The 25,713-nt window shown below is 38.7% G+C and overlaps 1 protein-coding gene and 1 long non-coding RNA gene across 2 annotated transcripts; both read left to right on the top strand.

The window, feature by feature from the left end:
- Positions 1-238: 238 nt before the first annotated feature.
- LOC132916000 (uncharacterized) lies at positions 239-1,446 on the top strand. The gene is made up of 3 exons (XR_009659994.1): positions 239-380; positions 454-694; positions 903-1,446. It is a non-coding gene; the product is annotated as an uncharacterized LOC132916000 (long non-coding RNA).
- Positions 1,447-14,669: 13,223 nt separating this feature from the next.
- LOC132915999 (uncharacterized) lies at positions 14,670-24,000 on the top strand. Its single transcript, XM_060975745.1, has 2 exons — positions 14,670-14,690; positions 21,913-24,000. Exons 1-2 carry the CDS (start codon positions 14,670-14,672, stop codon positions 23,998-24,000), a joined length of 2,109 nt encoding a protein of 702 aa, XP_060831728.1.
- Positions 24,001-25,713: the final 1,713 nt, after the last annotated feature.

Here is a 25,713-nt window from a genome sequence, read left to right as displayed (position 1 = left end):
AAATACCATTAAAAGTGAGCAAGTTAATAATTTAATTTATTTTGTAAAATATCTAACAGAAAATATTCATGAAGCAATTAGAAATTCTGAAATTATATGGTACGACGGCGTAACCAATGAAGGAAAATTCAATTGGCAAAATGAGCTTAATTACAATTGTTTCTGTTTGTAAATTTTATTTAATGTTCTGAATACAATGTTTCAGAGATTTCTTTTTAAACTGCGATGGCATTTACTTGAATTATAACTGGACGAAATCAAAATTAGAAAACGGTTTGGCACTTGCAAAAAATCACAGCAGAGATATTCATGATATTTATGTAGGACTTGATATTTGGGGAAGATGTTGTCCTGGTGGTGGTGGATTTAATTCAACATATGTAATTACAATATCACTTATTTTATTGTAGCATATAGTCATTTAATATTTCATTAAACCGTTATAATCTACAGGCTTTACCAAAAATACGACACTAAGGACTTTCTGTCGCGCTTTTTGGTCCAGGTTGGACTCACGAATTTTTCGGATCTAAGACATTCCAAGAAATAGAAGATCTATTTTGGGCACAGTTGTTTCCTTGTTTATAGCAAACGGAAGTCAACACGAACCAATACTAGTTCTCGGCAATAATACCGGCTTAAAATCCATCGTTCGTTATAAATCAAGGGAGTTGGTTGCCAACTGGAAAAGATGGTAAGTCTACAAAATATAAATTGAAATATTTGTAACATAAAAAACAAAAAATAATTAAACCTAAAAAACATTTTATTAGAAGAATAAAATAATTGTAGGGATATGTAATGTCATTACATTACATTATTATATTAAATATTTATATAGCATGAGTTATGATTATACTCTAAATAAATGTACCTCACACAGATATATTTTTCTTGTTTAGAAAGCAGATATATATGTGTCTGGTTGACATTATGATTAGCTGCCTGTAAGGAATCTTCATTTGGACTAGACCAACCACAGTAGCCATACGGACGACGATGCGCTAGCCACTTGCACTGCAATCGACAAGCAGTACACCATACCCAAAACAACAGCACAAGAAATTAGAAATATAATCGAAAAAACAAAAAACAACAAAGCACTAGAAATCGATCTAATCAATGGCAAAATATTGAAAAACCTCCCTCCAAAAGCGATACGACTAATCACTATAATATTCAATGCAATACCAAGAATACAATATTATCCTACATTATGGAAACAGGCACAAATCATAATGTTACCCAAACCAGGCAAAGACCCGCATGAAGCAACATCCTACAGACCAATATCACTACTCCCCGTGCTCTCCAAAATACTAGAAAAAGTAATATACGCCCGACTAAAACCAATAATAGAGAAGGAAAAATTAATACCAGACCATCAATTTGGATTCAGAAACAAACACTCCACCATAGAACAAATGCACAGACTTGTCAACGAAATAATACACATAATAGAAAACAAACAATATTGTACAGCCCTATTCATGGACATAGAGAAAGCATTCGACTAAATAAACCACGAAAGCCTAATTCAAACAATCAAGAAACAATTCCCGGAAAAAATATACCAAATAATAAAATCATACATAAGCAACAGAACCTTCACAGTAAAAATCAAGGACGCACACTCCGAAGCCAAAGACATCAAAGCAGGTGTTCCACAAGGAAGCGTCCTAGGACCCATACTATACACACTATACACGGCCAACATTCCAACAACTACCAATAGCAAAATACTGACATTCGCGGACAACACAGCCGTGCTAGTCAGGCACACTAACCCTGTAACAGCAGCCACAATACTACAAGAGCACATCACAAAAATAGAAAAGTGGCTACAAGACAAACAAATCAAAGCTAACCCTAACAAATGCAACCACATCACATTCACATTGAGAAAACAGATAACACCAAACATCTTCCTGAACGGCACGCAAATAACACAAACAAGGCAAGTCAAATACCTTGGACTTCACATAGATACACGCTTCACATGGAAACAGCACATCAAATCAATAATAGACAAAATACAGATAGCAAGGAGACAAATGCACTGGCTAACAAGCCGAAAATCCAAACTAAGCACAGAAAACAAACTGAAAATATACAAAATAATCATAAAGCCAATCTGGACATACGGAATTCCACTATGAGGAACAGCAGCAATGAGCCATATAAACAAAATAGAAACAATCCAAGCCAAAATCCTTAGAACAATGGTAAACGCCCCGTGGTACGTTAGAAACGAGAACATACGAAAAGACCTGGGAATACCAACGGTGAAGGAAGAGATTACCAGATTCGCAACAAGATGCAGAATAAGAACAGAAACACACCCGAACCAGCTGGCAGCTGAAACGTGCAACACAACAAACATCGCAAGAAGACTAAAAAGGAAACACCCAATAGACCTCATAAAAGATATAAGTTTAATTTATAAAGATTTATGATGACTACAGATTTATGATGATCGGTTTAATTTATAAAGATAGTGTTGGGAAATTTTCCAAAGAATTCCAAGGGGAAGGCCCGGTGTCCTTTCATCTTCTACATATATATACTTGTAATTGATAATTTTTAAATATTTGTTCATACTATTTTCTAAGAATATAGTGTAATAAATGCAATTGGTTACATGCTACAAACGGACTAATTACAATTAGCAATAGTTATTACCATTAATTTCTACTATTCAATATAAGGAACGTGTTGAAATTACATGATTCTCAGGAGTATATAACTTTAAGACTATTTTTCATTGTGCTATGCTCTTGGGATCTGCCATTTCAAAGTACGATAAACTAGGGCTCGAGCTTAAGTACTTAGAACTACGACATAAGACACAAAATACAGTTTCTAACTTCTAAGTTAAGAAAACGAAATTTTCGAATGAAAGTATATTGCATTACGTGAAATTTTGAAATATTTACAAGTCTTTTCGTTTGCATATTTTAAGAACTTATATAACAGTAAACGAAAAGCATCTATTTCAATGTCGAGAATTAAGCAAATTAAATCAGAGAAAATAGTTGATAAATTATGATCTTATGTTGAACTGTTGGTTTCAGTTTCTTTCTATAAAAGGCTATAAAATGTGGTGCTTTTAACAAGGATAGTTCTGGTATTATCTTAAATTTCAAATCGTAAATGGAGATATATTAAACCTTTAGTTTGAAAATTAATTCGAAGTTTTTAAAAGGTGTCTAAGTTCATAATCTTTTTTAACTGTTGCATAAATGCAAAAAAAATATTCTATTTAAACGACAATTTAAATTGAAAAAAATTCACACAGGAGAATATTAACAATAACTTTGCTATTAATTCTATGTAAAAAAAGGAAGTAAACAATATTCAAATTATTGATTTATGTAAACTTATTTTTATTCGTTTTCTGAAATTACATAAACTTTTCTAAATTCTATAAAATAACAATCTTTTTCAATGGAAGAACATTTTAACAAAAAGAGTCTCTTAGATTTACAGAATATACAGAAAAATTTTGTATGTTTATGATTTTCCCAACAAAAATCATACAATACATAGAAATGCCAATATAGTCTGATGTGTGATCTCGAAATTCTAAAAGCGTCGAAAAAGTCACGTTCGTATTAATGTTCGTAATACTATATTCTTTCTATTTAACATGAAATTTCCCTTTTTGTTGTCAGTGTTTAAATTTGTGTGGTTTTTCTGATTTTGAAAATGACGAATGAAGAGTTAGTATTGTATATATACGTGAATCATAGTTTAATTTTCATGAAAGTGGGTCAGGGTATTCTTATTTCTCACAATGATGTACGAAAAAGCTTGCTTGAGCGGTACAATTTTTCTCTACCGACGATCTATCCTCATACTGACGAATCGTCGCCACGATCGTCACTAAGTATCGTGATTAAGTGAGAACTCTCGGCGAATTTGGCCACACGCTTTCGATGTAGACACCCGTAGATGTTAGAACGCAAGTTTGAACGATAAATCCCGCGTGCTTTAATTCTCTAAATGAGGAATCGTTGTAGTTCTCTTGTCTGTTGTACGGTATGTTGTACGCGTTACGAGAAGAATGGAAGAATGGAATCGGTTACTTCCCACTATGTTAGCGATACACAAACGATGAACAAAACTATATAATTCTGTAGACGTCAGCCTACAACGTCCGAATTAACAAGTCGGGTATGAGAAACCCGGCCTGTTCGGTCTCGGGATCGAGTACCCGTCTTAAGGGAAGAAGCATAACAGAGCTTAAATATTTCTGGATCTTCGTTATAAGATCATAGATGATACTCGTGTCATTCATATCTTTCGTCATATCCTAGTTGAGACGTAACCATATTCTGTTCACGGTCGATACGTTCGGCCTTGTAGCTTGAGTCTACGAAGAAATCACGACCTGTACGAGACGTTCAGAAAGCTTATTGAACAAACTCAATTGGTTTGTGGCTCGCAAGCTGGCAATCTGGTGAAACGATCTTTGCACGAGCTGATCCATCTAGCCTCTACTGTGTATAAAATATTGTTCCAGCTGTGCTTTTTGCTTCTGTTTCGCTGATATTGGAAATTGGATATCGGCGAGAAATCATGTTCCGTGTTTGTTTAGCAAGGTAAAAAATTTCAAACCGCTAATAAAAATCTAAAATCGAAGAACTTATCAAAGATGTCAATAATACTTGATTGTAAAATTTTGTTGTTTGCATGTTTTATTGTAGATCTGAATTAATGAAAAAGACATTCTTTTTTATCGAATAAATTTGGATAATTTTAGAAATTTCTTGAAATTCTGAATTTAAATTCATTACTCATTTATGTTTACAACCTATAAGAATATTTATTCTATTAAACAAGTGAATATTTTTTGTTTGGCTGCGAACATATTAGTGGGAAAGTATGTAAATGTTAATACCGTTGCAAAGGAATATTATACATTTCACACAGTTCTATTGCAAAATGAATAACGACTTTTAATTTAATTAAAAAATAATTTTTTATCAATTTACGGGCATAAATATATCTAAATAATCGTAACAGTCGAAACTAAAATTTATAGTAAAATTATTTTATTAATATTATTTAATTTTATACGTATTCGAAACATATAATCAATTAATATTAAATTCGTGTCAACCAGATCGAACATCTCGTACATTTGCATCATATCATGAATGAATAAACTATCAGCGAGAAAATACCAGAGTTTCAAGATGAATCGGTTAGTATAGTAAACGATTAAATTTTTTTTTTTTTTTTTTTTTTTTGGTTTTTTACAATTTGTCCTTATGGACATTTGGCGAAGTGTTATATCTTATTGGTGAAAAAAAATAAAATAAAAATAAATATAGCATATGGGTGGCTACCCCCAGCGGGGTGCCAGCTTCGTTTTTTCTAAGTTATATCTTTTACGATAAACGATTTAATGAAAGAATTAACTAACGAATGTCTAAATAACAGAAGCATAGAATCGGAGTCACCTTCACGTGGGGCTCCCCGTCACCCTGCATCGGTCCCGACCGTGGTAGGGTGCGAAAGAGTGAGTGGCACCAAGACGAGAATATGGCTCGTTAACCATACGCCATAAAACAAACCCTTGATGATGAAGATAATGATGATATGTCGGAAAATATAAATAATGAAGTTTACGGTGCAGGGGAGGGATACCCCAGTACCGGCGCAGACGTGGGTGGACAAGCGGGCCCCGCTGTGTCGTTAGCTTGTGACCATGGCCGGATAGGGGTGGACCACCAGGCCCCCATTCATGTTATCACGACTGGTGAGGAGGAAGAAGGACATTGAAATGAAAGAGGCTCCGATAGCGCAAGCTACATGAAAGGAAGGTACCGCGAAGGCGGATAGGAAGGAACGGGACAAGGAGAAGCGAGCCGAAAAAGAAAAGATAAGAAGCAGAAACGGAAGTAGAAGTAGAAGTAGTAGTCGGGAGGGGAAGTTGTCATCATCCTCCCCGCCCGCAGTAAAAACGCTGACAGCTGTGGACGATAGCGAGATCTTTCGGGCCCCCAGAAGAGTAGGGGAGAGAGGGAAATCAAAGGATGGAGTAAGATCGAGGGATAGCTCCAGAGAACAGTCGAAAACGAGAGCTGACTCGATATCTGAAACCCGATCGGAGGACGAGGAATCAGTGGCCTCGATCACCTCCAGGGGTAAGAAGCAGAAGATAATCAGACCGGAAGTGTCGGACCGGCTGAAGGCCTCACCAAGGGATTTTCTTTAAAAGAAAATTAATTTAGATAGAATATCATTTCATATATTATCATTTATATTCTTTAACGATAGTTAAAGGAATAATGAATAATGTTATTTAATTTTACATTCTTCCCAAACAGAGATTTCAGCGGCAATGTACGCGAATGTCGTTAGTTAGAATGCCGACTATCGGCGAGGAAGAGGAATGTTAAATACATCTGTATAATGGCATCGAGGGTACATTAGCCGAAGACTTCCTGTTTGTATTGGTTGCACACTGCGGACTGTGGTGGCACACTAACCCTGTAACAGCAGCCACAATACTACAAGAGCACATCACAAAAATAGAAAAGTGGCTACAAGACAAACAAATCAAAGCTAACCCTATCAAATGCAACCACATCACATTCACATTGAGAAAACAGATAACACCAAACATCTTCCTGAACGGCACGCAAATAACACAAACAAGGCAAGTCAAATACCTTGGACTTCACATAGATATACGCTTCACATGGAAACAGCACATCAAATCAATAATAGACAAAATACAGATAGCAAGGAGACAAATGCACTGGCTAACAAGCCGAAAATCCAAACTAAGCACAGAAAACAAACTGAAAATATACAAAATAATCATAAAGCCAATCTGGACATACGGAATTCCACTATGAGGAACAGCAGCAATGAGCCATATAAACAAAATAGAAACAATCCAAGCCAAAATCCTTAGAACAATGGTAAACGCCCCGTGGTACGTTAGAAACGAGGACATACGGAAAGACCTGGGAATACCAACGGTGAAGGAAGAGATTACCAGATTCGCAACAAGATGCAGAATAAGAACAGAAACACACCCGAACCAGCTGGCAGCTGAAACGTGCAACACAACAAACATCGCAAGAAGACTAAAAAGGAAACACCCAATAGACCTCATAAAAGATATAAGTTTAATTTATAAAGATTTATGATGACTACAGATTTATGATGATCGGTTTAATTTATAAAGATAGTGTTGGGAAATTTTCCAATGATTATTAATTTACGATGCAAAATGGTTAAAATTAATGCTATGGTTTTTGGGATATTTCATTTCGAAGTGTTGAAATCCGTCAAATTGACGAGTCCCGTAAACCTAGTGTTAAGAACAGGCGTGTTATTTATATATTATTACATAATATTACGTAATTTGTTTTTATCCTTTCCGACGAATTATCTTTTGTGGCTTATGTGGTTACTCTAACTTTGTTCTTGTTATACATCGATTCTAAACCGAAGCTATATTTTTGAAATATTATTCGCAACTTTTTATAAAGATAAAACACGTTATGTTTACTAAATGAAGTCTCCGTACTTTTACTGAATGCTTCAGGAGTATGAAGGGAAAGCTGAGAGTTCTGAGACATAAAGCTTCGAAACCATTCATACGATGCCGTTTCATTCTTTATCCAATTTTGAGAAATATTTTTGTGATTTTCTTTAGTAAATAAAACTGCAAAATTTCTTGTTCGAATCGGTGAAAGATCATAATGAAGGTTTGTCGAAGCCAATCGATATTCTATAAATAACTTTTCTTCTTCGTTTATAAATATTTGTGATGTCACGAAACGATGTTATATTGGATAAAAAAGGATAAGAACTAAGTTTGAGTATCAAAACTTACATGTTTCGTTTTAAACCTTCTTTCGTAAAATCATTAAAACGTTTTTGTACTTTTATTTATTTATTTAACTAAGAATAAAATTTTTGGATACTGTTTCGTTCACTCGCGGAGAGACGCGTTCGCGAGAAAGCACGTCAACGGGAGTTGTAAGTTCTCGTTACGATTAGATAATCGACGCCGTGAAATGTGCGGTCCCCTATTTCGGTTAGGATAACAGAGGTAATTAAATTGATTATGACACGGATATAACAAGTTATTAGTTCAAGTTTATTATAACCACTGATATACAAACGAAATATGAATTGATAGAAAATAATTGTAATTTCTAAGTTCGAGTAGAATAACGCAAGTTCAAATGGTGAAAGGTCGAAAACGGAAGAGCGACTTTAATTTCAATCGTCAGACCTCTCGAGATATGTCGTTTGAATCTTCAAAAGAGACTGATTGCCCTTAGATCAATTCTTTGTCTTCTCGGGCAGACGACCCCCACTACGGACCGAAATCGACGTTTCTGGAACTCGCTACTTGGCGACAACTATGCGCTGGTCGATACATTGTATATTTTTCGACGGTTAGAAATACATACGATCTATACTAAGCCTCGTGGCGTAACAGCATCATACGTGACAAAACGAACTTTCCCGAATCTTTTCGTAGTAAACAATAAACTGTTAGAAAACGAATTACTAGAGAGATGTTTGTTCGATCTGAAGGACCTTAGCTGGAATTTGCTAAGATTTACGATGGGTCCTTGAGGCCATTGTGGGTACGCCGTGATGTTTTGCGGACATCTGGTTGCCAGTGTCACGTAAAATTATGCAAAAGAACAACAAAAAAGAATAAAAAAAAAGAAACTTTATTTTTCTTCTAACACTTGGTTTTACAATCTACTTCCGAGCTCTAAGCGTGACCTTTAAGACTGAAGCTCTTATGATTTTTTACTTTCGATCGGATCCGATCGCTTTCTTTTGTTATCCCTCAACATCCCCACCGTCCACGCATTTGCCAGGCGTCCGCGGCCATTGCCACGCGCTCTTTCTTCTAGAGCCTTCGGTGGAAGGACCGTTGGGATGTTGATGGTTCATTAGGCACTTCAGCGATATACATTGTCGCCGAGTGCCGCCACATCTTTATCTCCGATTTTAGAGTGAGCCGGTCGTGACATACACCCCTGGTTAGATTGATCTTGGTCCTCTAAGATCTTAGTAGAATGGAATTATTTAAATGTAGATCGAAGGATATGTTTACCCCCCCTTTTTTTTTTTAGGGATCATTATGAATTGGTTTTCTGCATGTAATGGTACAAAAGTTATTTCGTTAATCTTAAATATAGCAATTTTACAATATTTGTTAGTGTTCGGGAAGCTAACAATTTCAGAGGCGTAATCATGTTGTAGTTTTCGATCGTGAATTGGTTGGGTTTGTTTACAAAGCGTAATTCCTATCCCGTGAATTCAAGGCATCTAGTTAAGGGTATTATTACTAGTGCTAGGGTCAGCATTATCCTGAAAAAAGTACGCTTTCAGTCGGTTACCATGTATCTTTTTCTTAGCATTGTCGATAGAAATAATGTAATAAGGAGTTTTCACATCGTTAATCCTGTAAGGTCCTAACCATTCAATGTGCAACTTATCTCTTTTATGGTCGTTGTGAATTAAAACAAAGTCTCCTTTTCTAAACACGGTCTGAGTTTTAACAATCTTTCTTTCTTGGTCTCGCTTGTATCGTTGCTTATTCTGAATAAGCGTTTTGTGAGCTGTTTCCCAATATTTATTCAGTTGTTTTTGCCAAAGTGAGTACATATCATCATAGGTAAGTGTGGGGAATTTGGATATTGCGGAAGGTAAGTTAGCTTTTCGCCCAAAGGTCAATTCAAAGGGAGAGAATCCTGTTCCTTCATGTTTCGCGGTGTTGTACCCTAAACAAATGAAATTAAGTACTTCGTCCCATTCTTTGTCATTGTCGTGTAATGCAGTACGAATTAAATCTTTAACTGAGGCATGCGTTCTTTCGAGAGATCCGTTACTCTGTGGGTGAAATGAAGTTGTTTTGATGTGTTTGATTTTAAAAGCTTCTTCAAATTTCGTCATTAAATCGCTAACAAAATTTTGTCCCTGGTCTGTTAGGATCGTTTTTGGTGCCGAAAATATGTAAATATAGTGTTCAATGAGCGCATTAATTATGGATTCAGTTCGTTGCGTTTTAAGGGGAACTAGTATCAGATATTTCGTAAGTTCATCGTGAATTGAAAGTATGTATTGGTTTCCGCGTTTGGTTTTCGTCATCGGTCCTATGATGTCCATAGCGATTTTGTCGTTAGGGTTAAGTGGCGTGTCTGAGATTTGTGGGGATTCTTTGGGCCTGATACGTGTTAGTTTCTCCTTTTGACATGTGTCGCATATTTTCACAAAGTTTTCTACTCTTTCTAAAAGTCCGGAAATTTTGAATTTATCCTTGATCCGTTGATACGTTTTTTGTATCCCTAAATGTCCTACGATGTCGTTATGGTTTTCCTTTATTGCTTGTAGTATTTCGTTTTCGTCTAGTTTTAAGATGGGATTAGGTGCATAAGTAATTTTCTTGTACGTGTCGTTAAAATATATTAGCATGAGTTTAATCTGCGTTTTCTCTAATTCAGTGAAATCGTTATTTCCTATGCCGATTTTTGTTGTATCTTTAAGAATTTTGTAAAGTCTTCTGATCCAAAGTGTCTCGTCGTATTCTCCTAAGTCGTTTCGAGTTAATTGGTAAAATGTTTGGTCATTCGGTTTAATTTCTAAGAGTTTCGGATTTTCGTTGTTCTCTTTCCATGCGTTGAATGAATTAGTGTGATCAATTACTAGGTCGAGGTTAACTACTTCGTCGCGAGTTACCGCGTGAACTCTGGATAAAGCATCTGCAGCTGTGTTATCTTTACCTTTTGTATATTCGATTTCATAGTCATATTCTTCGAGTTTAAGTCTCCAACGGATCAGTCTGCTAGAAGGGTCTTTGCAATTGTGCAACCACTTAAGAGCTTGGTGGTCGGTTCGAATAATGAAGCGTCGTCCTAACAAGTATTGTCTTAATCTTTTCACGGCCCATACGATGGCTAGAAGTTCTTTTTCTGTCGTGGTATAGTTTCGTTCGGGTGGATTCAGTGTTCTTGAAATGTAACAACAAGGATGACCGTCCTGTGACAGTATTGCTCCTAGTCCTTCGTTACTTGCGTCGGTAGTTAAGGTAAAGGTTTTGTTAAAGTCTGGATAAGCTAATATTGGGAAATTACAGAGTTTGTCTTTTAAAGTATCAAAGCTAGTCTGGTGTTTGTCAGTCCAATGAAATGGTGTGTCCTTTTTTGTTAAGTCTGTAAGGCTTTTCGCGATTTTGGAAAAGTTTCGAATGAATTTGCGGTAATAACCTGCTAAACCTAAGAATGATTTCACGTCCGTGGCATTGCGGGGTAATCGAAAGTTTTTTACAGCGTCTAATTTCTTGGGGTTTGGTTTAACTCCTTCGGATGAAACTACATGGCCTAAGTATTCTAGTTCCGGTTTTACGAATTCACATTTGTCCGGTTGCAATTTAAGTCCTAATTCTCTGAGTCTCTGAAATACTATCGCGAGGTTTTCGTTATGTTCTTGAATCGTTTTTCCGAATATCACTATGTCGTCCAAATAAACAAAGCAGTATTTTCCTACAAGTCCAGTCAAGGCTCTGTCCATTAATCTTTGAAAGGTAGCGGGTGCGTTTTTAAGTCCGAATGGCATTCGATTGAACTGAAAATGCTCTTGCGGTGTCGAAAAAGCGGTATATTTTTTAGATTTCTCGTTCATTGGAATTTGGTGGAATCCTGAGGATAAATCAAGTGTCGAAAAGAATTTCGCGTTTCCTAATTGTGTTAAAATGTCGTCTATATCGGGTAAAGGGTAAGCGTCTTGTTCTGTGAGTTCATTTAGTTTCCTGAAATCGATAACTATCCTCCATTTCTGTTTTCCTGAGGCGTCTAATTTTTTTGGAACTACCCATACCGGAGAGTTATAAGGAGATTCGGATTCTTCTATAATATTTTTCTTCAACATGTCTCCTATTTGTCGCGAAATCTCGTCACGGTGACATTCCGGTGGTCTATACGATCGTGTGTTAATGATTTTGTCTTTAGTTAACGAAATTGTGTGCTGAGTTAAATTAGTACAGGGCAAAAGATCGGTTTCTAAATTAAAGATGTCAATATAATGGAGAATAATCTTTTCGATGGATTCACGGATTGGTTTTTCAATGTGATCTGTTCTCACTAGGCTTTTTAGTTTTGATACGTTGGAAAAGTCATGAGAATTTTGAATATTGCTAGAAATTTCAATGTTTTGCTCACCAGTGTTGATAAAACATACTTTAGTTGGTTTGCCTTCCAGATAGATTGTTTGAACTCTGTTTTCTCCAGGAGTTAAGTGTATTGGTTTCTGAAATAAAATGGTTTTGTCGTTTAGTCGGATTTTGTCATTGGATATTGAATAGTTATACTTCTCTAAACATGGTAGCCCAATGATTCCATCTTCGATAATAGGGAAGTTGTTCGGTACTATGTGAAAAATGTGATTTTGTCCAAAAATTCGTTTCGTTACGTATTCGTTAGTTTCGTATTTGTCTCGTCCCATAGAAAATTTTTGTTTAGGCCCTATTTGTATCGCGTTGACAGTTTTGTTACGTTTCACCAGGTTTATGCCTGCTCCTGTGTCGACCAGAAATACTCGCTCTTCGGTTCGGGTTGACAAAGGTATTGCGAGTAGTCTTCCCGTGGCGATGTTGACTCGTATGTCTCGTACGGTTCGTCCATCTCCTGGTTCGATGTTGTTCCTTGTATTTCGTCCCTTTCCTGGACTGCCTGAATCCTTGCGGGTGGTCGATCGCGCTGGCTCGGTGGTAGAAAATTTTGACACTTGTTGGCAATATGTCCCAGCTTTCCGCACTTGAAGCACTTCATCTGCGCGCGTTCAGCAGGTGGTCTATTTTCTATTTGGTTAAATGTAGCAGGTTTCTGAGCTGCTGGCGTGTTAGGCGATCTTGATGGTACATTAGATCGTCTTACCTGCATTGGCTGGTTGTTTGCGCGATTACTAGCGGAAGGTAAGCGATTACATGACCAATTAGGTTGTCGTTCTTCTCGCAAGTAGCGTTCTACATCGGCTGCCTTTTTTTCAGCTTCCGGAAGATTCAAGGGTTCACTGCTTAATAATATTCGCCCTATGTCGCGTCTGAGTCCCTTTAGGTACACACGAACAGTCTTCTTCGTGATTTCTTCGGTCATAATTTTACGTGTCAGTGGTTGTGGGTACTCATTGGTTACTGCGTACAACAAACGGTTGAGTATTCTTCTAAACCGAATATTAAAACTTTGCACTGATTCCTCGCGCCCCTGTCTCAACTCTCGTAATTGTTCTTGGTACTCATCCGAAGTCACTTGTGCTGCTAAGTTATTTCTCAGTGCGTCGTACAGATCACTGTAACACTCAATAGGAATGTTGCGAATACTTTGGGCTGCTTTTCCCACGATTTTTTCCACTTTTATTGCTTTTAGCAACAGATCTTGCTCCATACAGCGATCCTTCATACTTCTCACTTCTTTGATGAAGTCTTCAACTCCTACATCATCATCTCCGTTGAGCGTTGGGATGTAGCGTATTGCATCCTTAGCTCGTAGAGTGGGAGAAGCGGGCGGAAAATAGCCTCTTTCTTCCACCTTGGGTTGTTCGATGTTGAGGTGAACAGGTGGGATGTCTGGAGCTGCTAACCCTGACAGTTTGCGTGCTTCTGCCATATTCCCGGTGCGACTGATTGCTGTCGACGCACTTTCATTGTCTTCGGTGATAATGGAAGCAAAGTCATCGGTCGCAGGGGATCCGAACCCAGTTCGTAGCGCTGCGACGGTTTTCCCGAGATTCTCGATTTCTGCTGTCCTGTGTCTGTTCTCTTCGTCATTTTGCATAGACAAACGTAACATTTCCTCTCGTAAAAGGGCAATATTCTCATTCTGTTTTTGAATACTGTCCCATATTGCTCGCAACATTGGATCAGTTGAGGTTGAAGTTTGAGATTCGGTTGCCTTAGACATTATTGCGCTGATTTCACTTTTATTGTCACTTCGCTTGGTTCGTGATAGTTACTTTGTTGTTGCGGATGACCGTAGTCCCAAATAATTCTATCTTCCGTAGATGATGAATGTCTTTTGGTTTCCGAACAAACACTTTTCACTATCCTGGCAGGATCGCCAAAATGTCACGTAAAATTATGCAAAAGAACAACAAAAAAGAATAAAAAAAAAAGAAACTTTATTTTTCTTCTAACACTTGGTTTTACAATCTACTTCCGAGCTCTAAGCGTGACCTTTAAGACTGAAGCTCTTATGATTTTTTACTTTCGATCGGATCCGATCGCTTTCTTTTGTTATCCCTCAACATCCCCACCGTCCACGCATTTGCCAGGCGTCCGCGGCCATTGCCACGCGCTCTTTCTTCTAGAGCCTTCGGTGGAAGGACCGTTGGGATGTTGATGGTTCATTAGGCACTTCAGCGATATACATTGTCGCCGAGTGCCGCCACATCTTTATCTCCGATTTTAGAGTGAGCCGGTCGTGACACCAGCCTGGCCGCGGTGTGTGGCCTGGTCGAGGTAGAGTGTCGCCAGACGTAATAGATACCGTTATTAATGCATGTAATTCGTTTCCAGTTCTTAATCACCCTCTATTCGCCTAATGGATTTCATAAAAGTTGACCGTGCGAATCATAAACTACAAGTGATAATTGCTTCCATTTGTCCTGCGAGTATTTCCAAAATGTTTGGAAGCGCTAGTTCGGTAAGCGAACCTTCCTTGAATACTTCTGACTAATAGCACGCTTCAATAACCATAAAACTAGAAATGTAACTAAAATAACTGTAATCCAACAACAATAACTAAAGAGAAACTAAGGAAGAAAAGTATATTGGATCATGATGATGTGCGAGATAATATTCTTGTATATAGAGAATAGTTCATTTTAATCTATAAAGCCAATTATATTCTCGAGTTATTTATTGATTCAAGAATATTTCAAACAGGATTTGTTTGGTTGAGAGTAATGTTGGATATTATTGAATAAATTTTGCGGACAGTTTAAATAAGAAGCGGAAACGAATTATTTGTTGTTTGAACAAGTCTAAAGACAATGTGTATTAATGTAACGAGATTAATTGTTATTTACAAATACAATTTTATTTTTTGTTTATTACTTTTATTTGTTATTTATCGATCGTAGAGGGAATTTATTTTTACATAAATATAACGTTTCAATCAGAAAGATTAAAACTTGTAACTTTTATTTGGAATTATGTATTTTTTTCGCATCATTTGATAATGCTTCTCAAGATGAATTCTCATTAACCTTCCATGTATATTACCGACTTTAATTAATTTTTGAGATATTGTGTGATAAATTCACTGATTTTTCCGGGAAAACATTTCTCAAGTAGGTCAAAAGCGTGGCTGGGTGGTCTTGTTCGCGTCTAAAGTTCCACGTATCAAATATTGCATCTTGTGAAATAAGTACTATCGAATCATGAGAAGAACAATATATAGTTCCATTTGAATTTTATCTTGAACTTTACGTTGAATTTGAACTTTACCTCCATATCTCGGGGAATAATGATGTAAATAAGTTAGTCTTTGTTAAAAATGTGCCCTAATTGTACCATACAATCGCCATGTAACAAATTTTTGGTATCTGCAATACGTCAGGCAATAAAGGGCTGTCCATACTTACCGCGGATAAACCATGTATTAAAAAGGTATTTTTGGTATATGTAGAAATAATTAAATTTGATATATGTGTATAAACCAATATATTCCATGTATATATTAAAAAGATAATATATAATAATATATATACTACTACCATACGTAATATACTAGTGGAAATCCTAACACTATGTACTTATACCATAAATTAATATTAATACATATTAATAGACATGAATACCGATACTAATACTATACGATATTAAACATCATCCTAATAATTTTACTTTTGACAAATAAATAATTAGTTTCGAGGTCAGGGATTTCCATCTTGCACTCAGCGCAGGCGTTCCTGCTTAGTTACTTTTCAAAGATTCAATGTTTGTCCAGGCAAGCCACTGACGAAACGTTTCAATAAAAGCCCAATAATATGCATATAGTAAATGACATTAATATTCGGCAATGTATTATGGCAGATATTATATTACTGTATCTACAGATACAACTTTGGTGGGTCAAATTGAGATTATATTACTGTATCTACAGATACTTGTCCTACCAAAGTTGTCCTCTTGGAACATCATTGTAATTCCGAATAATAAAGGAAATTATTACTTGCGGAAGTTGTAAGGTATAACGAATGAAGAATTTGTAACAAGTTTACTTCAATTGTATCGTAATGATCAATGTCCTAGTTTTTAATGAGTAACAGCTTTTTGCAATCAGGATTCTTAGCAGTATAATCATTACAAGCTAACGCGGGAGGAGGGGGGGAGTGTTCAATTCCAATGCAACTTGCGGAATGTACCGTTTACGTTTCAGGCATATTGTGTCAACCGATTTTATATATGATTGTACAGACTCATAATCAATCAAAATTGATGACAAAGTTGTTCATACTTTCCTAAAGGTCGATCTCATTGACCGAACATTTGTAATCGAGAACTATTCACAAACAGATTATCCAATGGAAATCTTCTATCGTTTCCAATTCTTAATCACCCTCTATTCGCCTAATGGATTTCATAAAAGTTGACCGTGCGAATCATAAACTACAAGTGATAATTGCTTCCATATGTCCTGCGAGTATTTCCAAAATGTTTGGAAGCGCTAGTTCGGTAAGCGAACCTTCCTTGAATACTTCTGACTAATAGCACGCTTCAATAACCATAAAACTAGAAATGTAACTAAAATAACTGTAATCCAACAACAATAACTAAAGAGAAACTAAGGCACTTCCTTTGCCACTCACTCTTTCGCACCCTACCCCGGTCGGGACCGATGCAGGACGACGGGGAGCTCCACGTGAAGGTGAGGTGAATGGTCTTGACAGATATGAGCCCGCCAACTTCTCCGAAGTTCTCCGCACCGGATCAGCGATCTGACGGGCGCCACAGCGCCGACCAGCCGCCACCCGACTATAGGTGAACATCAGATACATCGGGGTTTCTCAGGGCATGATGCTACGCACTGAGAACCCATACCCGCCTCGTGCTCCCCAAGTTCTTGTATTTGCTAAGTTTCAAGCAAATAGGACAATCCTTATTTTTAGTGGTTCTTGTATATACTAAATTCAACCAAATAGAACAGATCCATAATTTTTAGGTTCTTGTACATGCTAAGTTTCAAAACAGAACACAACCGAGTCACCTCCTCCAACCGAGTACCCTCAGCCAAGGCACGCCATCTGTCGAGCAGCTCCTGCCGAGGCCGCGCCACGGTGACCACGACCCTCGCTCCAACTTCGCCCAGCAGACCTCCATTGCGGAGATAGATCTCGCGACACCTCAGGGTCTGCAGCTCGAACGCGGGAAGCCCATCGAGCCCCGCCGCTGCCGCTGCCGGAATGATGCGAAAACACCACGTAATTCTGATGGCCACCGACCTGTGCAGTCTGCTGATTGCTCAGGGACTACGGCTGCTGGTCGCTCAGGGACTACGGCTGCTGGTCGCTCAGGGACTACGGCTGCTGGCATTCAGGTCCCCTGACCAGATCGATTTCTGCACCACGCCGGCGTACTGCCTACGCACTCCTACACAGGGCACCGCCGCACCCTCGTCGGCCAATCCTCACGGGATGGGAAGCAAGCTCCCTCTGCCGTTCTGCCACCTCCTCCAACCGAGTACCCTCAGCCACGGCGCGCCTTCCGTCGAGCAGCTCCCGCCGAGACCGCGACCGTCGCTCCAATTTCGCCCAGCAGACCTCGATTGCGGAGATAGATCTCGCGACACCTCAGGGTCTGCAGCTCGAACGCGGGAAGCCCATCGAGCCCCGCCGCTGCCGCTGCCGGAATGATGCGAAAACCCCACGTAATTCTGATGGCCACCGACCTGTGCAGTCTGCTGATTGCTCAGGGACTACGGCTGCTGGTCGCTCAGGGACTACGGCTGCTGGCACTCAGTTCCCCTGCCCAGATCGATTGCTCGCACCACGCCGGCGTACTGCCTACACACCCCGACACCGGGCACGCCAAGCGATCGATTGCTCGCACCACGCCGGCGTACTGCCTACGCACTCCGACACCGGGCACGCCCAGCCGCGGCAGCTGTCACGTAAAAATTAAGATAAAAACAAGAAACTTGTTTGTTTCCTAACAGGAGATCGAATTCTTTATTTTTTTTTTTTTTTTTCTCAATTTGTACAATACTGTTTTCGTTTCGCCATGATACAATTTTTTGGTATTTGAGTTAGTTAAGTAATTTTTTTTTAGACTGACTGGATGATTTGGAACGAAGCATTTATATTCTTTTATTCGTTGGAGTGGGAGCAGTCTTTGGTCGTACATATATGCCGTCCAGGCGCCTGAGAACGGATGCTGGTTTATCATATAGCTGCTTGATTTGCACCTGTGACATTCCCCCCTACCTAGATTGAACTTGGTCCCTCGAGTTGTCTTCAGAAGACTTTCGTTGAATCGGACTTGACGTGGCTTGAAAATTACAGCTGATTCCTCCTCTTCCTCAAGAGGAATTATGTATCGGTTGGAATATGGATGTTGGGTGTCGAGGCCAGGGTGCTTGGTACTGGCGGGGCTGTCGCATTGTGGCTGATGATTACGGTTTCATTTCGGCAGCGCAATAGATTGATACATAATTTGTTCGGTATACATTTCCTGATGCATTCGAATACCCCTATTTTGTTTAATCCATATATACCTAGTATGCCTAATGCTATGTACCCTAATGTCTGGAGCGTGGTTAGTCCCCAATACTGTATATCTTTGATTCTGTGTTCGAAATTAAGGGTTTCTATCTCGTCGCCTATTTTATCGATCGTGGTTTTATAGCCTTGTAAATTGTCTATTACCTTTGGTGCTCGCTCGAGTTTATCTAACAGATGAGTGAAACTATCGTTTGTTTTGAGCGCTAGGGTTTTTGTTTTGATTTCGTATTTGACTTCGTTTTTTGTTTCGCCTATACGCATGTGTTCGTCTTTGTACAGTATATCGCAAGATGATAGAAGGCTTGTCAAGTTTTTGCAAAGTGTGTTTCGTTTGGCAAATTGTGTCTATTTCTATCGGATTTGCCGGTATCGCAATGTAACAGTTGCTAGTTTTGAGTGGTATAAAGCTAATGTCTTCGATCTTAAGTACAGTTATTTGGCAATGTTCAATGTGAGGTTTGAAGTTTATTATTTAGCTGCGACAATCGGTTTTCGAGTTTCTGTCATGAATTGGTAGTGTTTGTTTGCGTATAGTGGTTCCGGCTTGATTCTTACAAAGTTTGTTGAGGTATTCGATATCAGTGTTTATAAATGAAAGACCTGAGGTTAAATATATCTGATGTTCGACTACTGGAGCCAAAAATACTCCATTTCTCTTACTCGGGATAGGATATATCTGTAATATGTTCCATTCTGTGTTAGAGACTAAAGGTAAAGACTAATTATTCCTTGTTTGCCTAATATCATGACGTTAAGTATTTCATCTAATTGGAAGTGTAAAGTTTGCATCGCGGTGTCGAGTTTCATGATCATCTTAAGTATAAATCTATCGATATTTGCCTGCCATTGTTGTTTTAATATATCGCTATGTGATTTTTCTAAGTGGTTTAGATTTTCTGACTTTACAATTTTTCTATCAAGTGCTGTTTGATTCGCTATTATCGTCTTGATTTTATTATTGTCATCGAATAGTTTGTCCATATTCTCGTTTATGAGCGTAAGATCGGTATCGTCGAGAGTTCCGAACAAACTTTTCGATACGGAACCTATGATGTTGAGTAAACCTCGTTTGCTTCGGGTATGTGTTAACGCTTTTAAGTGTTTTGCGAGTTGTTTTAGATTATTGATACGATTTTGTAATCCGTCTAACTGTTCAGCCTATTCTTTGCTGGTTGCACGTGAGTCTATTGTTAATTTATATGATTCTATTGTGCTTATCTGCTCGTATATGTCGCTAGTGTCTAATCCTACTATAACATTGGCAATATCGCTGTACAAATATCCTTTTCCTATGTTTTCTACGAATACAGAGTTTCTTTCCAATGGGGTAATATTTATTTGCGCGGATACTATTCCGGCAAAGAGGAGCGTCGACCTGGAAAGTAAGGTTTTAAACGATTACCGTGTATTTTTTTGTTTTGAATCAAACAGTATGGAGTACATACTTTATCAATCGTGTACGGTCCTAACCATTCCACATCAAGTTTATGCCTTTTATGATCGTTATGTATTAAGACGGAGTCTTCTTCTTTGAAAACTGATTGAGGTTTTATAATTTTACGTTTTTGATCGCGCTGATATCGCTGTTTACTTTTGATCAACGTTCCGCGAGCGTGTTGGAGTCTAGAGTCCCATTCTTTTTTGCGGAACGTGACTTCGTCTGCGTATGTGCGTTGCGGATTCTTGGATATCGTGGAGGGAAGATTGGCTTGGTGTCCGAATGTGAGTTCGAACGTCGTGTAACCAGTGGAGTCGTGTATCATTGTGTTATATGCAAGGCGTACAAAGTTAAGTTGATCGTCCCATTCTTCGTCCGAATTTCGCTGTATCGATTTTAACATGTCTGTTACTACTGCGCGTGTTCGCTCTAACGATCCGTTACTTGGTGGGTGGAAGGATGTCGTTTTGATATGTTTGATTTTGAACACGTCTTCGTACTGTTGCATCAAACTAGATATAAAATTTTGTCCGCGGTCGGTTAGTATCTTTTTTGGAGCGGAAAAGATGTAAATGTAGTGATTCAAGAGTGCGTTCCAAATTGTTTCCGTTTGCTGAGTTTTTAGTGGCACGAGTATTAAGTATTTTGTCAGTTCGTCATGTATGGATAGTCTCATTTTATAGATAATTTTATTATCTACAATATTCTACTGACACTTTTTCACGTATGATAAATAATTTTTAAGATATAGAGGAAATGTAAGAAAAACTCCCGTTTTTTTTTTATTTAATCGATATGATGTTTATAAAGTTATAAAGTTGCTTGTCTTGTAGATTAGATTATATAGATTATATAGTAACATGATCTAATCTATATCGTTCCGAATCATATGATACAAAAACGTTTCTACCAAGAATTTGTTTCTAATACAATCAGATTATATTCGATTATATTATACAATCAGAATACATATCAGTTTATTTCAAACAGAATATTCGTAGGAGGGCCGTTCCTCTCGTTTTGTATCGAGTCAGAGACCGGCTGAGCATCTTAGGAGTAACGATAGTGAAATGCAATTCAAATTGTATAATTGAGAAATATTACAAACCGTTGTAAAACGTATATTACTTACAGATTATCCAAAGTGAAAAGGTGTAAATTTGGCTGTATGTTATAGTTTCGGTTCACGATAAGGATCCCGATATTCTTCTTATTGATTCTTAGGAAACATGCACGTGTGACGATAACTCGACTTGATGATGCTGCACGACGCATGTACAATGATAAGGAATAAGGACGTCTTTCAGCTTCTTTTCATTTCTGGCTAGTATCACGCGCCGACACCGATAACAAAGATCAGCTATATTCTTTTTAATAGAACCATCCATTTTTTAACACGTTAATCAATCTGTTAATCAATCTGCATTTCTCATAAAAGGATAGTGACCTTTTATGTCGAGAAACCATTAGTACTGAACGAAAAACCTTTGGAAAAGCTGAATAATATAAATAAAATAATTAAATTTTAGGTTTTTGTCGTTTTTTATCACTATAATATTAATTATTTGTATTGAGGGTATTATAATTATATACTATAATAGTATATAATATTATAATTTACAACTACATAATGTTATATAGTGCTTTAAGTTAATAATGTTATATATTAAGACGTCCTTAGTGAGGAGTCCCCACACTTCTAGCAGCAAAATGACGTTCGGTCCCGCGCGATTGGACATGGATTTTGTGACGCCAGCGAAAAGGCGTATGGAGCATGTGTTTACCTTCGAACTAGGAATCCTGATGGGCATATCTGGACGCGACTCCTTACTGCGAAATCAAAGGTAGCTCCCCTCAAATCTCAAACCATTCCAAGATTGGAACTGAGCGGAGCACTTCTTCTGGCGTCGCTGACCACCGCCGTCCTTCAAGCATTGTCAAAACCCATAACGCGCATCGTTTATTGGACGGACTCCACCATCGTTCTTCATTGGATTAACACGTCGCCCCACACGCTGAAAACTTTTGTCGCTAATCGAGTGGCAGATATTCAAAGGCAGACCCAGACCTCAGAATGGCGTCATCTTTCCACAACGGACAACCCCGCGGATCTCATCTCGCGAGGTCAAACACCAGAAGATCTGCTACGATCAACCATGTGGCAACAAGGACCGAAATGGCTCCAAAAAGCTGAAAAATACTGGCCGAAATGGAACCCTGTACCATTGACCGAAATACCAGAGCAGAAGAAGGCAACCTGTTTGTCTTTGATTTCCGCTGACCACAGTCTACTAGAGAGATTTTCCTCGTGGCCGAAATTAATCAGAATCACAGCTCGCTGCCTACGATGGCGGCAACCAAGGCATCGAGGGAACCCCCTAACCGCGCAGGACTTATCCATTGCGCATAACAAAATAATCAAATTGCTCCAACGTTGCTACTTCGCTGATGACATTCGACAGCTCCAAATCAATCAAAAGTCCACATTGAAAGGGAAGCTACAGCGACTCAATCCCTTTTTGGACAAGGATGGGATGCTACGAGTTGGAGGCCGACTCAGTCACTCAACACTGCCTTTCAGCCAGAAACACCCCATCATCTTACCCAAGTCAACGGTTACGACGCTCATAATCGAGCACGAACATCGCCTGAGTCTACATGCCGGGACTCAAGCCACTTTATACGCCCTCCGAAGATCCTATTGGCCAATCGATGGCCGCAGTCAAGTATGGAGCACGTTGAAGAACTGCGTACGGTGCTGCCGAGCTAATCCACCTCCAGTGGATTATGTAATGGGCGATCTCCCAGCAGCACGGATAACAGAATCACGGCCGTTCACCAACATCGGAATAGACTATTGCGGGCCCTTTTTTGTCAAGGAACGAAAGGATCACAACCGACGGAAGATAAAGGTGTACGTGGCAATCTTTATATGTCTCGCAGTAAAAGCAGTTCACATTGAGCTGGTTAGTGACCTCACAAGCGAGGCTTTCATTGCTGCACTACGAAGATTCATTGCTCGCCGAGGATTCTGCTCAAGTATCCACACGGACAACGGCACCAACTTCGTCGGCGCAAACAACGAGCTCCGAGAACTACGGAACCTCCTACGGTCCGACGATCATAAGGCAAAGGTTCAGTCCTTTTTAGCCGACAGACAGATCGAGTGGCACTTCATTCCTCCCAATTCACCGCATTTCGGCGGGTTGTGGGAAGCTGCAGTGAAGTCTTTCAAACGACACCTCAGACGTGTCGCAGGTAACGAGCTTCTATCATTAGAGGGCCTTAACACCCTCATCATTGAGATCGAGTCGATCCTCAATTCCCGTCCGCTGACTCCGATCTCCACCGATCCAAACGATCTCCTCGTCCTTACTCCCGGTCACTTCCTTATCGGAGATTCACTAACATGTTTACGAGATCGAGAGTTCACAGATACTCCAACCAATCGTCTATCCAGCTGGCAACATATTCAACAGCTCAAGCAGCACTTCTGGCGCCGCTGGCATCGAGAGTATCTCAATGAGTTAAACGTACGCAACAAATGGAGCAAGGGGAGTCACGACATTCGAGAAGGGACCATCGTCCTCCTCAGAGACGATAACGCCCCCCCAATGCAATGGCCACTGGGCAGAATCATCAAGGTCCATCCCGGCGCAGACGGCATCATCCGGACGGCTACCGTTCGAACAGCAACGAATTCCATAGATCGGAGCATCAAACGGATGGTACCACTACCGAGCAGATCGACACCAGATGACTCCAACCTAATCAGCAGCAACGCGGACTAATGCGAGATCCACCTCGCCAAATCAATCACATCATTTTGATCGGTACCCTCTCAACGGGGGGAGGATGTTACGTCGCCCGACTCTCTACCTGGGCCGGACCTCACATCGCGGACGGATGGCAGCCAGATGTCCGCACATCCTTATCGCGTACTCTTGAAAACACTCGCAGCCCGACTATAAATCACAGAAAAATCTGGCGAAAGTCTTTCATTGCAAACAAGGGCTTTTCCACGAAAGCGTTTTCTAAGGTTTCTGGTTAGCATCTGGAAAACACGTGAACGCTAAGTGTTCACACGTGCGATGCCTCCTACTCCCAACTTTCCATCGAGGGTGGCTAATACCCTTCCTAGTCCATCGATAGTCTTACTAACCAATAGAAACAATTTCTATTACCCTCACTTCTCCAACCAAAAACTGTCATCAACAAATCAGATGACTCCGTGCGTTAGACACACCCATCCTTAGCTCACCTCCGACACAGCATCGTCACGATCAAGTCAGTTCGTCTTCGTCGTCAATTCAATCAACACGTTTACCACGATCGCTCAGTCCAACGAACTCATTGTGAAGTATCGTAAAGTCGCAATCTAACATTCGGCAAGTCATTCAAGTATAATTCTAGCCACCGAGGCACTAAACAGTAACTTCAATTCACGCGAACGAGACATTCGATTCTTCGCGTCAACATACTTCGGACCGTTCTTGCATTCATTCGGCAAGCTAGTCTAATAATTTCACACGATATCGGGATTCATCGCGTTAACCGATATCCATTACAACATATTTATATATACGTTCCAAGTGTTGTGAAAAGTGGCGAAATAAATAAAAATAGATAACTGGAAACTACAGTTATTTCACTCTAACCACCCCTATTGTCGTAACTGAAATCAGGGGATCGCTCTGCTCGTGGTGTCGATCAGTAGATCGTAACGGGAATTTACGACTCCCGTTGACGCTCCTAACGGAGACTCGTCTCCCCGCGACTGGACGAACAAACACGCGATATAATTCGATTCTACGTGTGGATTAAACGTTTTTATCGTTCGAATTTGTTTAGAAAAAAATTTTCGTTCCAAGGGTTTTTTCGAGTTATTTCCTTAAAAAGCGTTATAAAACACAAATATTTTTACACAAATCGCGATATAATTCGATTCTACGCGTGGATTAAACGTTTTTATCGTTCGAATTTGTTTAGAAAAAAATTTTCATTCCAAGGGTTTTTTCGAGTTATTTCCTTAAAAAGCGTTATAAAGCACAAATATTTTTACACAAATCGCAATATAATCCAATGGTAGAAATACTATTTTCAGTATAAAAATTAAATAAATTAAAATTCATCAACTTGAAATAGATGATAAATGTTGAGTTTTAGGTAAAATTAGAGGGGAGATTGAATCTTAAAATTGAAATTTATATTAACGTAAACAATCAAAAGTATGGATAGTTATTGAACAAAAAATTATTGAAAAAGGTTCGTTACAATGTTTGTTTTTAGAAAATTTATGTTTTAAATATAATAATTTTAATATATTAGTAAAATAATTTCATAATATAAGAATTTTAATTTCCAATGGTAGAAATATTATTTTCAATCTAAAAATTATATAAATTAAAATTTATTGACTTAAAATAGATGTTAAATGTTGTGTTTAGGTAAAATTAGAGGGGAGATTGAATCTAAAAATTGAAATTTATATTAAAGTAAACAAG

This window comes from Bombus pascuorum, unplaced genomic scaffold (genome assembly GCF_905332965.1).
Source record: "Bombus pascuorum unplaced genomic scaffold, iyBomPasc1.1, whole genome shotgun sequence".
NCBI lineage: Eukaryota > Metazoa > Arthropoda > Insecta > Hymenoptera > Apidae > Bombus > Bombus pascuorum.
The sequence above is the reverse complement of the archived record's forward strand: the minus strand, read 5'-3'. Positions and strand labels throughout refer to the sequence as shown.